The sequence below is a fragment of the Schistocerca gregaria genome, chromosome 3 (assembly GCF_023897955.1).
Source record: "Schistocerca gregaria isolate iqSchGreg1 chromosome 3, iqSchGreg1.2, whole genome shotgun sequence".
NCBI lineage: Eukaryota > Metazoa > Arthropoda > Insecta > Orthoptera > Acrididae > Schistocerca > Schistocerca gregaria.
Window position 1 is genome coordinate 820,347,961 of NC_064922.1, and position 13,563 is coordinate 820,361,523.

A 13,563-nucleotide genomic window follows, 5' to 3' on the forward strand; every position below is an offset into this window, starting at 1 on the left:
ATCTGGCTGCGATCTCAAACCTCCTGGAATATTCCACATAGTTTTAATCGCTTCCATTGGTGAGTCAATTTTAGCTTTGATTCAGTCTGTTTCTAATATCAGAATTATGTCTTTGTTAATGACAGATGTAAATGTATCCAATATGTTTAAAGTGGCAAGGAATGCTATCAATCACTAAAAATCTGCAGCTTCTGAAAATTTATGTAATTGTTATTTCTGGGCAAATAAAAACATACTGTACAAAAGTACAGTTTTTGTTTTCATTGGTGCAGGCATAAGAAAGGAAGCTGCCCTAATAAAGGCACTAACATTGATTTGGAATATATGAACAACTACTTTTATTGAAATCAATATTTATTAATCAGAGATAACAACTTCCACTTAGGGACAGAAGACAGTCCCACATTACATTCAATCAACTATGTTCTGAAAATAAAATTATCTATCAAAGCAAGCACTAGTCACATATTGCATGACAGTCATAGAATCAAATCATCCTTATTTACATACCTTGAGCTATGTTCATAAAACGATCAGTTGAGCTGGTAACTTTATATTATAACAATTGAATTGGAGAGAAAGCCTTAATATTGATAAAACATATCTCTCTCTCTCTCTCTCTCACACACACACACACACACACACACACACACACACAGAATAGTTTGGCTAACAGCCTTACACACCCAGCTGTTTTATTGAATAATATTAACTTACATCATTTTAATACATAATTTAATAAATGAAAAACATTGTGAATTAAAAGTCTTGGTTAAAGTAGATTAAAACTTTTAACATTTATATCAAAAAATAAATGCACATTACTCCACAGCAAATAATACAATAAATATTTGTGCAGGAAGGTGAAAAACTGTTTCTGCATGCTTAGCCTAATAAACCACATTCAAGTTTAAACACAACTTTCATAAGAACAGCTTTAAAAAGATTTATACACAAATGTCAGTATGGACTAAATGTCTACTTGATATGTCTCTCAAATTGCATGGACACAGCAGATGCAACTTTCTCCAACCACAATAACTGCAGATTACCTGTCCTTACACTATCAGCCTTACTTGCAAAATTAATGCAATTCATCTTAACAGCTGTTACACAATACACTCTCAACAGACACTAAATCTGCCAAGATATAAATTTAAGGTTACTTGACAAAGAAGTGAGCAGTTCAGAGAACATCTGATCCATTTAAAAGATGAAAAATACTAAGAAGAAATTAGAGTAGACTGAAGGCTAAAACGAGTTCTTGACAAATGGAACAACTGGCAAGAATAGATAACACCACCATGTAACTAATAAAAAAATTGAAAGAAAAATGTGAAGTACACAATATCTGTGGTAAAAGTGAAATAACTAATGCAGAGTAGTCATGACAAGCAGTGCGGTGTCTCCTTTGTTCAACTACACAAAAAAATAAATTACAGCAATATATTCTCTTTTTATGTCCAAACAACTGTTCATTAGCCCCCTTAATTATGCTCCTCTTGTCACTATTTTCTATGCCTCATACAGGACTGCACTACTCAGACTGCAGGAACAATAACTGTGAAGTACAGTATTTACAATGTAGTGAGATTGTGCGATCATCAATGGCATACATGTTTTTGCCAGTTCACTAATACACTTTACAAAATGTCAAAGTAACATCATAAGCAATATTACCACATCATCATTGTTCTTGAAAAAGTACAAAACATTTTGTAACGTATAAAATGATGGCAAAGGCACAAAAATCCCACAAAGATAACATGTATACATGTATATATATATATTTTTATATAAAAATTTCCATGTAGCACAAAGATGGTTCTGAGGTAACACTAGCAGTATACCGAACTTTGGTATATCTGGCAGATACAGAAAGCAAACAACAATCAGTGGCAGGCTCAAAATTGTCAGGTAAGCTATATGTCTATGCATACAGTCCCAGGCGATGAATCTTGGCTGAGAGGAAATTGTGGAGAATGAACACAAAAGGCTTAGGACAGCACTCCAAATCCAGTTCCTGGAAAAGCAGAAAGAGAGAATAAATAAAATATTGGAAAATGATGGACTACATGTGCTCTCTCTCTCTCTCTCTCTCTCTCTCTCTCTCTCTCTCTCTCTCTCTCTCTCTCTCTCTCCCCTCTCTCCCTTAATCCCCCCCATTTACTGCTGTAGCTTGATTAGGGAATGAGATGGGAATTATTGTTGCCTGATAAGGAGATGAGTGAAGAGATGGGTAACCTAGGAACCAAATAGAATGGGAAGATGATAAAAGTACAAGTAATTAATGACTATTTTTGAGCAATTACTTACCCTGATTAGGAAGTGTACAGTAGGAATTAAGTTGAATGATAATATTACTGACTGAAATAAATTCTTACCAGAAGAGTTCTAATAGAATCTAAATACTTATATTAAAATCACTAACTAATGCTTATTCTTTATTTTTTATTGTTAGGTAGGACAATAAAGCATCAAGGTTGTTAATAAATAGATTAAAATTACCTGCTGGGGCTCACTATATACTCAACTATTGTAAGGGATTTGTTATGAAATTCTAGTTCTGTCACACAAGCTTCCATATATTGCTCCAAGCAAAATTTATGAATGTGGCAACTTCAGCTTTTAATTCCAGTGAAGCTACAATAATGCCACCTCAGACATCCTACTCATTTTTTCTGTGGTTTTCTTTCCATATTCAAGCAACTGATATTCTAATACAATAAGACAACAGAAAGCACTGCTTTATAATATTGAACAATGTTTCTGTAGAAATATTCACATGGGAGAAGTAAACTTCTGTAATTATTTGATAATCCTGTAAGCAATCAATATTTATGTTTATGGGCAGTTTTGCAGTTTGCTCTGAATGCTGCAAGTATGAAATAATTAACCATGAATACTTACAGATGTGGTATCAGTTTACAAATGTAGTAATGACACGAACTCGTGATTGTCATAAAAAGGTGAATTCAGTCATGAACTTAAAACTGTATGTGATAGGACTGTTAATAAATTATTAGGAAAGAAACCTCTGGATCAAACACAAAAAGGTATCTATAAGACATGAAGATGTCTAAAATAATGTAATAGTGGTCATTTGTACTGCAAAATTTCCAGAGGTAACTAGTGAGTCATCTTATACCCCAAGTGGATATTTTGTACGAGTGACTTATCACAAGTAAAATGAAGGATGCAAAAGTTCTATTATTTGGAGTTTCGACGTTGAAAGTTTGCATCATTTGGTTAGCTGAAGGGAAAAAATGAACAAATACTTCCAATTACACAACTTTAAGTTAATAACAATAACATTAGTAACAGTGGCACAGCAATTGGCATAATTATGGGTACAATAAGTGGCAGCACAATGTGCTTCTGTAAGAAATAGTGATCAAATTATTCCCCAAATTTAAATGAGCCTTACTACCTCTGCACAAATTTACATGCTCCCATTACAAGTTCTCATTACAATAGAGAAGAGTGGTGTGGTTGTGTAACAGAAGAAGAAGGAGAAGAAGAATTTGATGTGAAAGAAATAGATTATTAAATAATGAACACATCATTTAGTAACCGTATTGTGCCCAAACCCAACTAAATGAGACACTTAGACTCCTACAGAATTACTAAAATCAATGGAAGGTACAGGAATTAAGGAACTTGTTCCATCTACAATATGAGGAAAAGATAAGATTACTACTCACTGTAAAGATGACACATTGACTTACAGACAGGCACAATGAAAAGACACTTACACATTAGCTTTCAGCCAAAGCCTTCTTCAGAAAAGGAAACACATGCACATTCATTCACACAGCAAGCACACCTTATGCACTCATGATTGCCATCTTGGACCATAATTCAACTGTCACATACGATGAATGCAGCAATCTGGAGGAGGTGAGGAAGGGAAAGGGATAGCACAAGCACGTGGAAGGAGAGAAGAGCGCTGTTCAGCAAAGCATTCAGGGACCAGACAGCCAACAGGCACAGCGTTGGGAGGCTGTGGGACATTGAGGCAGGAAGAAATGGGGGGCACAAAAGGAGACTAGTGGAAGAGAAAAGATGGGCGGATGCATTGGCTGAGAGCAGCACATAATGAGGGAATGCAAAGATGGGAGTTTATCCTTACAACAAATTCTCTGCTCTGCCTCAATCTATGGTAACCTACTGTCACCACACCTTACACCCAGCAGTTTCCACCCCCCCCCCCCCCTGTCCTATCACTTGCTCCCTATTCTTGACCCCTCACACTCTTCGGGTGCCATCCTCTGGCAATATGCCCGACCATCGTTCCTCTTCCCCTGCTCCTCTCCTTTCCTCTTTCTTCCCATTTATCCCTCACCCCCATCCCCCTTCCCTTCCTACCTCCTTTCCCCACAGTCTCCCGATGTTGTGCATGTAAGCAGTCTTGACCCCACATGCTCTTCAGAGAACAGAACCCTTCTCTCCACCCACCTGTACCCTGCTATCCCTTCCCCGGCCCCTCCAGATTGCTGCTTCCATTTTACATGACAGTTGCATTCCAGTCCAAGTTGCCAGAGATGGCAGTCATGTGTGCATGAGGTGTGTGTGCTTGTGTGAATGAATGTGAATGTGTGTGTATTTTTCCTTTTCTAAAGAAACCTTTGACTGAAAGCTAATGTGCAAGCCTTTTCATTGTGCGTGTCTACAGCTCAACATGTCATCTTTATTGTGAGGAGTGAAATAATGTGCACACTCTTTAAAGCCACGTTCATTAGCAGTGTGTTGTGATCTGTGACAGTGTGCCGTGAAAGAGCAATACTGTGAACTTCCGATAGAGCTCACCATGGGTGAGTGCCTATTTAAACCATGCCGCTCTATGCTTGCACTCAGTTATCATGTTACGACTACTTGCAGACATTTGCCTTATCTTACTGTGTTGAGTGTACGGTAAGGTGATTGGCATACATGCCACAGTCTAATAAAGTTTTACTAACATTCGAGGTTGTATAGTGTGTCCCAGTTGCAACACAAGTGACAACGAGCATGGCGTTGTTCTCTGCACAGTTTTCAGTCTCTGCTTGGTCCTCTGTTGTATCTACAATGTCTGATGGTGCTGCTGACGAGTCTTTACACCGGCTGATTGATCAGCAAGGGGTTCTTATTGCAGTGTTGCAACATCTCAGTCAACAACAGGAGGCATTCATCACAGTGCAATAGAATCAGATCCAGGGATTGCAAATGCTTGCATCTGTTTTGGCCAGTTCGGATCGGTGTCAATCTACGTCACCTGCCACATTGCCCCTTGCACCTCCCATTTTGCTTGTCACTACTCCAGTCATTTATCCCCTGTCATTTCCAGTTTACAGTAAGTGTGTCAAAGAATGGGAATCCTACAAAAATGGCTGCGGCAACATTTTCATGCACGTGGATTGACTAATATAACCTTATGTGATTTTTTTTGTCTTGATAATCACCTCAGATGTATCAACTCCTTTGCTAACTGGACCCAGTAACTATCCTTAATTCTCGCACGTATTTGGCGTTGGGCTCCCCTCCTTTGTCTCCAGTTACGCGAAATCTGAGGACTTATAATAAACAGAAAATTCCTATCATGGGCCAGTTTGATGCTTCCACTGCCTACAAGTCTGTTGTTCGGCCCCTCACGTTTTATGTGGTGGATCATGAGCGCATGGAAAACCTTTTCGGGTATGATGCTTTCCAGTTGTTCGGGTTCTCCATTGATGATGATGTGCACCTCGTATCTGAGGATATTCCGTATGAACAGCTGGATGGATTGTGTTCTCTGCTGGTCTGGGTTGTGCCAAGGATTTTGAAGCCCACATTACTCTTAAACCTACGGCTCGCCCTAAGTTTTTCCGGGCACGCCCTATTCCGGTGGCGCTGCGTGCACCTGTCAAGGCTGAGCTGGACAGGTTAACAGCTGCAGGGATTCTCCTTGCGGTTACCTCCAGCGAATGGGCATCGGCAATCGTGGTTTCTAAACCAAACGGGAGTCTGCGATTGTGTGGTGACTTTAAAGCCACCGTCAACGCTCAGAGCCTCATTGACACTTATCCTCTTCCCCGTCCTGAGGAGTTGTTTACCAAGCTCGCTGGGGGCCAGTTCTTTTCCAAACTTGACTTATCGGAGGCATACCATCAGTTGTTGCATTGGACGCTACTTCCAATGAATTTCTCGTTATCAACACTCCTTGTGGGTTGTATCAGTACCAGCAATTACCATTTGGCGTCGCTAGCGCACCGGCCATTTTTCAGCTGTTTTTGGAACAGCTCACGGCTTCCGTTCCCGGCTGCATAAACTATCTGGATGACATTGTTGTCACGGGAGCCTCCACTGAGGAGCACCTTCGTAATTTACGTTCACTGTTTCGGGTTTTGCATGCGGCTGGGTTGAGATGCAATCTGGACAAGTCACAGTTCTTCCAACCCTCCATTGAGTATCTTGGTTTCCACTTGTCCTGTGAGGGTATACGTCCTCTCTGTCGGCACGTTGCAGCCATTAACGCTCTACCCCGGCCGTCTACGGTCAAAGAACTTCAGGCGTTTCTAGGCAAGATTGCTTATTATCAGAAATTCATTCCATCCGCAGCGGCGGTAGCTTATCCTCTGCATCAGCTGTTACGCAAAAACGTCCCCTTCTGTTGGTCTGACGAGTGTGAGCAGGCTTTTGTCCGCCTGAAGGCTCATTTGCAGTCGGCGCCTTGTCTTGCCACATTCCGTCCGGGTCAGCACTTGGTTCTGGCGACTGACGCGTCACAGTATGGCCTAGGGGCTGTTCTCGCCCATCGGTATGAGGATGGGTCGGAACGAGCCATCGCCTATGCTTCCAAGACCCTCAACGAGGCGCAACGGCATTACTCTCAAATCGAAAAGGAGGCGCTCACTATCATTTATGCTCTAAAAAAGTTCAGAGTTTTTTTGTATGGTTCTAAGTTTCACCTCATCACCGACCACAAACCGCTGGTCTCTCTGTTCAGCCCATCGGCGCCACTTCCGGATAAGGCAGCTCACCGCCTGCAACGTTGGGCCTTATACTTGTCTCGTTTTCATTATGAAATTCACTATTGCCCCACAGCCCAGCACGCCAACGCTGATGCATTATCGCGATTGCAGATGGGCCCCGACCCTGTTTTTGATCGTGATGAACTCCTCTGTTTCCACATTGATGAGGAAGAACGTCGTGCGGTCGAGGGCTTTCCACTTACAGGTTCGCAGGTCGCGTCGGCTACTGCGTGGGACCCGGTCCTGCGTCGGGTGATCGGTTTTGTTCAACAAGGTTGGCCGGACAGGACCAAGGGCCGGGCATCGGATCCCCTTCGCAACTACCATGCCTTGCGCCTTTGTCTGTCTGTTTGTGATGGTGTTGTTCTTCTGGCCATGGATGGCGCATCTCCACAGGTCGTGGTGCCAGACTCTCTTCGCAAAGATGTTCTCAAACTGTTGCATGAAGGCCATTGGGGTATTTCTCAGACTAAGTCCCTGGCCCGCAGGCACGTTTATTGGCCCGGTATCGATTCGGACATCGCCCATATGGTTGCTGCGTGTGGCCAGTGTGCTCAACAACTGGCGGCACCTCGTACAATGCCCTCTCATTGGCCTGATCCAGCTCAGCCATGGGAACGGGTGCACGCCGACTTTGCTGGCCCCTTCCTTGGTACTTATTGGCTACTGTTGATTGACGCCTTCTCAAAGTTTCCGTTTGTTGTTAGATGTCCGTCACCCACCAATGCGGCGACGACGCTGGCTTTGTCCAAAATCTTTGCGCTAGAAGGTCTTCCATCCACGATCGTCACGGACAATGGCCCTCAGTTCTCTTTGCAGGCCTTCCGTGATTTTGGTACTGGACAAGGGATTCATCATGTTACAGCACCTCCCTTCCATCCGCAATCGAATGGGGAGGTCGAGCGCCTTGTCCGCACTTTCAAATGCCAGATGAAAAAATTCCTTAGTGATTTTTCCACAGATGACGCCCTGCTGCAATTTCTGAGTTCTTATCGCTTCACGCCTCTGGGTGATCGCAGCCCTGCTGAACTCTTGCATGGCCGCCAACCGCGCACTCTACTGCACCTGCTTCACCCTGTCAGGCCTTGTACTGTGTCCCCTAGTGCGGGAAAATACTTGGTGGGCGCCAACATGTGGGCACGATGGTATGGATCTGACCGTAAATGGATTCCAGGAGTGGTCAAGGCTCTTCGCGGCTGCCGGCTTTGTGGAATCCGTACGGGCGACGGCACGGTTGTTCGCCATTACGACCATATGCGCCCACGAGTGGTGGCCACGCCGATGCCACCGCCCCATCCTTCGCCTCCACCAGCCCGAGACGCCAGTCCTGTCGCTGCTGCCAATCTACCGTCCGTGTTGATGCAGCCGACGTCGTTGCCGCTTCTGAGTATGCCGGAACTGGCCCCAGTTGCGACGCCGCCTTCTCCGGGACCCATCTCGCTGGAGCACACTCCCAGGTCCGTGACACCTATGGATGCTGCTCCGGAGTTTTCACCCATCATCTCATCCAGGAGGCACGTTCCACGCACGAGCTTCTGTCCTGGACATTTTCGACCATACTCTCTTGTCTCTGTGTGAGATCTCCTCGGAGCCTCACAAAAGGCCATGGATGTCTCCGCGCTGTCCATGTCTCCAGGGAAGTGAGTGTTTTTTTTTTTTTTTTCGAGGGGGGAAAAGTGTTGTGATAGTGCCACGACATTTAACAGTGCCGCCACGACAGTACGCACAAACGGCGATAGAGGCGCTCCGCAAATCGGCTGAGTGCGGGAGCGTCACCTAGCTACGAACGGCGCCGGCCGCATGTCACGGCACGGCAGTCGAATACGAGAGACTGAGTAGTAATCATGTGATCAGCTATTGTTCTAAGAGAGAGTGTGAATATCCACGCAATTATTGTGATTAAAGGTTATAACACTTACATCCCCTCTTTTCGGCGTCACAGGCTCCTGTGTTAAAATGCAGTTTGGAAAAGTGCTGCTTCTTTCAGCCTTCTATTGTTTATCTTGAGTTTGAGGACTCTATCACTGGTATCAAACTCATTTTTCAGAATGTCTTTGCTGTTGTGGCTCTTCTGCATCCTATGCTGGCCAAGGAACTCAACAATTTTTTTAGGTGAGATTGCTTATTATTATCAGTTTTTGTTGGAGGCGGCACCTGTTGCACAAGCGTTACATGCTTTGCCGCATAAGGTGATGTTTTTCCACTGGTTGCAGGCATGTGAAATGGCATTTTACAAACTGATGTCTATGTTACAATCTGTGTAACCTACCAACTGGGTCAACAATTATTGTCAGCAACAGATGCCTCCCAGCATCGGCTGGTGGTGACATTAGCTCATAAATATTCTATTGTATACGCATCAAAGATGCTTAATTCGGCTCAGACTACATATTCACAAATGGAGAATTAAGGCCTCACATTGTTTATGCCTTAAAGAAGTTTCACGTTTTTCTGTACAATGTAAAATTTCATCTCATCATGGATCACAAGCCATTAGCTTTACTGTTTAACCCCTCAATATCATTGCTACACAATGCAGCACATCACTTTCAACACTGGGCGCTGTTCTTCTCTCTCGGTACAATTACAAGATAACTCCAGTCTCGACTCAGTTTTTAACTGGGAGGAGTTACTCTGTTTACTCACTGATGAATGCACTCAACAAACTTTTCATGGTTTTCCGATCACTAGCATTCAGGCCGAGCAGGCTAGTGTTACTGATCTGAGTTTACAGAAAGTGGCACACTGCATACAACATGGTTGGCCTGAGGTGCCTGCATCAGGGGCATCCGACCTGCTCTGTAACTTTTTCGCATTGTTTCTCTGTCATTGATGGTGTCCTACTGCTTGATAGAGACTGTTCAGCTCCTCATGTAGTGGTTCCCTCGGCTCTCCATTCGGAGATACTGCAATTGCTGCACGCTGATCACTGGGGCATGTCACGCACCAAGGTGTTAGCCCGCCATCATGTTTTTTGACCTGGTTTGGGCAGTGACATCACTTATTTGGTTACAGCATGTTCTCAATGCACATTGCAGCAAGCTGCCCTGTGGACAACATTTCTCCATGGCCACAACCTTCGCAAGTCTGTGGCTATCTTCGCATTGATTTTTCCAGCCCTTTCCTTAATGCTAATACTGGCTAATAGTAACTGATGCATTCTCTCGGTTCCCATATGTTGTTCTCTGCCTGTCAACTTAAGGCTTTGCCACCTTGGTAATCCTGTCAAAATTTTTTTTCCATCGAAGGACTACTGGCAACAATCGTCTGTGAGAACAGGCCTCAGTCTGTGTTGCAGGAGTTTGCATCATTTGCAACACCTGCCGGATTCACCATATTTTCACACCGCCCTTCCACCTCTAGTCCAACAGTGAGGCTCAAAGGTTAATTACAACATTCAAAATGCAAATGAAAAAGCACATGGCTTTGTCCCTGTCTGACGTCGCCTCAGATCAATTTCTGTCTTCCTAGTGGTACACACCATTCGGCAATAACAGCCCTCACGAACTGCTCTACGGGTGTCAGACCTGAACACTCCTGCGACCCAAACAGAGATTCCAACCCGTGCAGATATTGTCGTATTCCTGCCTCAGAGTGGCTGTCTGGGCATGTGGGTTTGGTGCTCACCCAAAATGGATTCCCACCATCAACTCCCAATGCTGCAACCACTGTCCCTGTGACATCTGTATGGAGTAGGGCCTCTGTGCACATCATTATGACCAGTTGTGCCTGTGTGTGGACAACTGGCCAACTCTGGCCGGTACACCATCATTGTCACCCCAGTCTGCAACACTCAATGGACCACCTGATGCAGCCCTGTCAAAACATATAAGGGATCACCCGTCATCGGTGGATGAACCTGGAACAGCTTTGCAATACTGCTACCAGTACCAATACAGCTGCTGTCCACACCAGGGCCATCTCCTCCACATCAACCGCCAACTGCAGGAGTACAGGAACTACCCAGACCTGGATCGGATGTGGACATGGAGCTCGCACCAGAGTGTCACCCATTGTACTGTATGGGTTGACACAAGAAGGTGGACTGTGACACTGCCCATGCCACAAGGACTTCTCACTGTATGCCCCCCCCCCCCCCCCTCCAGTATCAGCACATCATCTCAGCCTGAGCCTCGAGGAGGAAGACGGCAGGGATATCTTATGAATCTGAGCAGTTCGCCAAGGGAAAAGAAATGAAGTAATGTGCCCACACTTGAAAGCCATACATTAGCAGTGTGTTGTCATCTGAGAGAGCATACCATGAAAGAGCAATACTGTGAACTTCCAAGAGAGCCTACTATGGGTGAGTGCCTATTTAAACCCTGCTGCGCTATGCTCACACTCAGTTACCATGTTATTACTGCTTGCATAATTTGCCTTATGTTATTATGTTCAGTGTATGTTACGGTGATTGGCATACATGCCACAGTCTAATAAAGTTGTACTAACATTCTTGGCTGTGTAGTGCATCCAAGTTACAAGTACTGATCTATCTTTTCCTCATATTGTTGATATGCCAACCTGGAGTTTCCACTGTTTAAAGTTATTCCATCTGATACTTACAACTTGTGAAGCACTATAAATACCATTAAATTTCAGATTCAGACAGCAATAGGTATCATGACACTTCTCAATAATTTTCATCAGAAGTATATGAACATATTTTTTATTTTATTTTATTTGCTATATGATGATAGAAGAAAATACTAGACAACTATTTATGACTAATATATACATTTCTACACAGATACACACACTTTCAAGTTCATATTGGGTTCCTAGTCCTTACTCCAGGCTTTAAATCCAGTCACAAGCTTTTTTAGGTATATTGTGATAGTCTTCCACTCTTCCTCTGAATGCTCTGAGAGAACATTCAAATGTTGTATGATGTAAAATCTGCTGCTCTTCACCAGTCACATTGTAAGGACTTCCATCATCTTTGGTGGAGTAAATAGTTCATATCTGTCTCCATCAGTTCTCACTCAACACTGTGTGCACCAGTGTCATTGTGGTGGTCACTTCCATGCAGTTTTAATTGGTGAGGCATCCAGGAAGTTTGCTTCTCCCATTGATTGTTCTAGGCATCTTGCATGTTGAAATAACTGTTCTGCAGACTGCTGTGTGCTACTACAGTTTTCTGAACATCATTCACTGGAATTCTCACAATGAAAATTCTGAATGAACTGATAATTCTGTGTTGTTTTTCATTCCTGTCCAAATGTTCTCCAATGAAAAATCCAGGATGGAATGTAATAATATTATGAAAAGGAAAGTTGCTACTCACTGTATGGCAAAGATGCTGAGTCACAGACAGGCACAACAAAAAGACTGTCATGTGTGTGTTGTGTGTGTGTGTGTGTGTGTGTGTGTGTGTGTGTGTGTGTGTGTGTGTGTGTTTTTGATGAAGGCCTTACTGGCCAAAAGCTTTATTTGTGACAGTCTTTTTTGTTGTGCCTATCTGTGATTCAGCATCTCCGCTATATGGTGAGTAGCAAATTTCCTTTCCATAATATTGTTCTCCAGTTATGTGATCTATTAAAAACTAGTAGCCACCGTATGTTTGTGGGGCAAATACACCCTGTGATGTGGCACACTGCTCGACTAAGCTGTAAGTCAATTAGTTTAGCTCAGCACCGTATACCCATTTGGAACAACAGTATTCTGTGCCAAATATGAAAGAGAGGACTGCTGCAATGACACTCTGGATGGTTCCTGTTAACTTCTGGAGCATAATATTCTTAGTCTTTATTAGCTGCCACATTCTAGAAATGGATTTTGTATGTCAGTGACCTGACTAGGGTCACACCTAAGTATTTTGATGTTTGTTTATTCCATAGGTAGAAAGTTAATGCAACATTTGGTTAGAAGAAATTATGTTTGATGTATCCATCCAACAGCTTCAGGTCTTAAGTTAATGTTGATTCAATTTTCCTAAAGCCTTGATTATGAATGATCAAAGCAATATCATCAGCATAATAAATTTCCTGGGCTAGTTTCTGAAAGGTTATATATATATATAAATTAAAAAAAGAGTGAGGTCAAAACAGAATAGTGGGACACCATGATTTATTTTGTGAACTCTCTGAGAACAGATGGAAGTACCTATCACTATGATTGTTGCCAGTTAGAATGGTTAGTTACCAACACAAAATGACTCTGATGAATTTGAGCAAGAATCTGTCACTCCATGCAGTCTTGTAGGCTGCAGTTAGGTCTACTCCACTGAATCTATTGTTGTTGAATGAGGGTTTTATTGATCTTATGTTGGCACCTGTTTCTTTGGAAATTTCAGACCAGTCGACTTTTTTCAAGTTCCATCATGGCTTTGGATAGGAGAGGACAATTGGTATGAACAATCCAGTGTAGAAAATTATTAGAAAATACTGACTATGGGGGAATCTGAGGAGTCTGTGGCACACCTCACTGGTCACATTTGGAGACTCAGTGTGGCAGAGCATACATCAGGTGTGTAGCCTTTGTTTCACCCTCCAATAAAGAATATTACCTTTTCTTTCACGTTGTATATAACTTTGAGGTTTCCATGCAGTCAACAAGTTTTTGTCCACTTTCATCA

General features: G+C 43.1%; 1 protein-coding gene across 2 annotated transcripts in view; it reads right to left on the minus strand.

Moving 5' to 3' along the window:
* Window positions 1-317: 317 nt before the first annotated feature.
* LOC126354533 (beta-1-syntrophin) overlaps window positions 318-13,563 on the minus strand; it is an 879,981-nt gene continuing 866,735 nt past the window's right edge. The window contains exon 7 of one of the 2 annotated variants that reach the window (XM_050004264.1): window positions 318-2,023. In XM_050004264.1, coding sequence (XP_049860221.1) covers window positions 1,931-2,023 — 93 coding nt within the window. In that variant the 3' untranslated portion in view covers window positions 318-1,930. The remainder of the gene's footprint in view (window positions 2,024-13,563) is intronic. The other variant, XM_050004263.1, reaches the window with a different exon arrangement.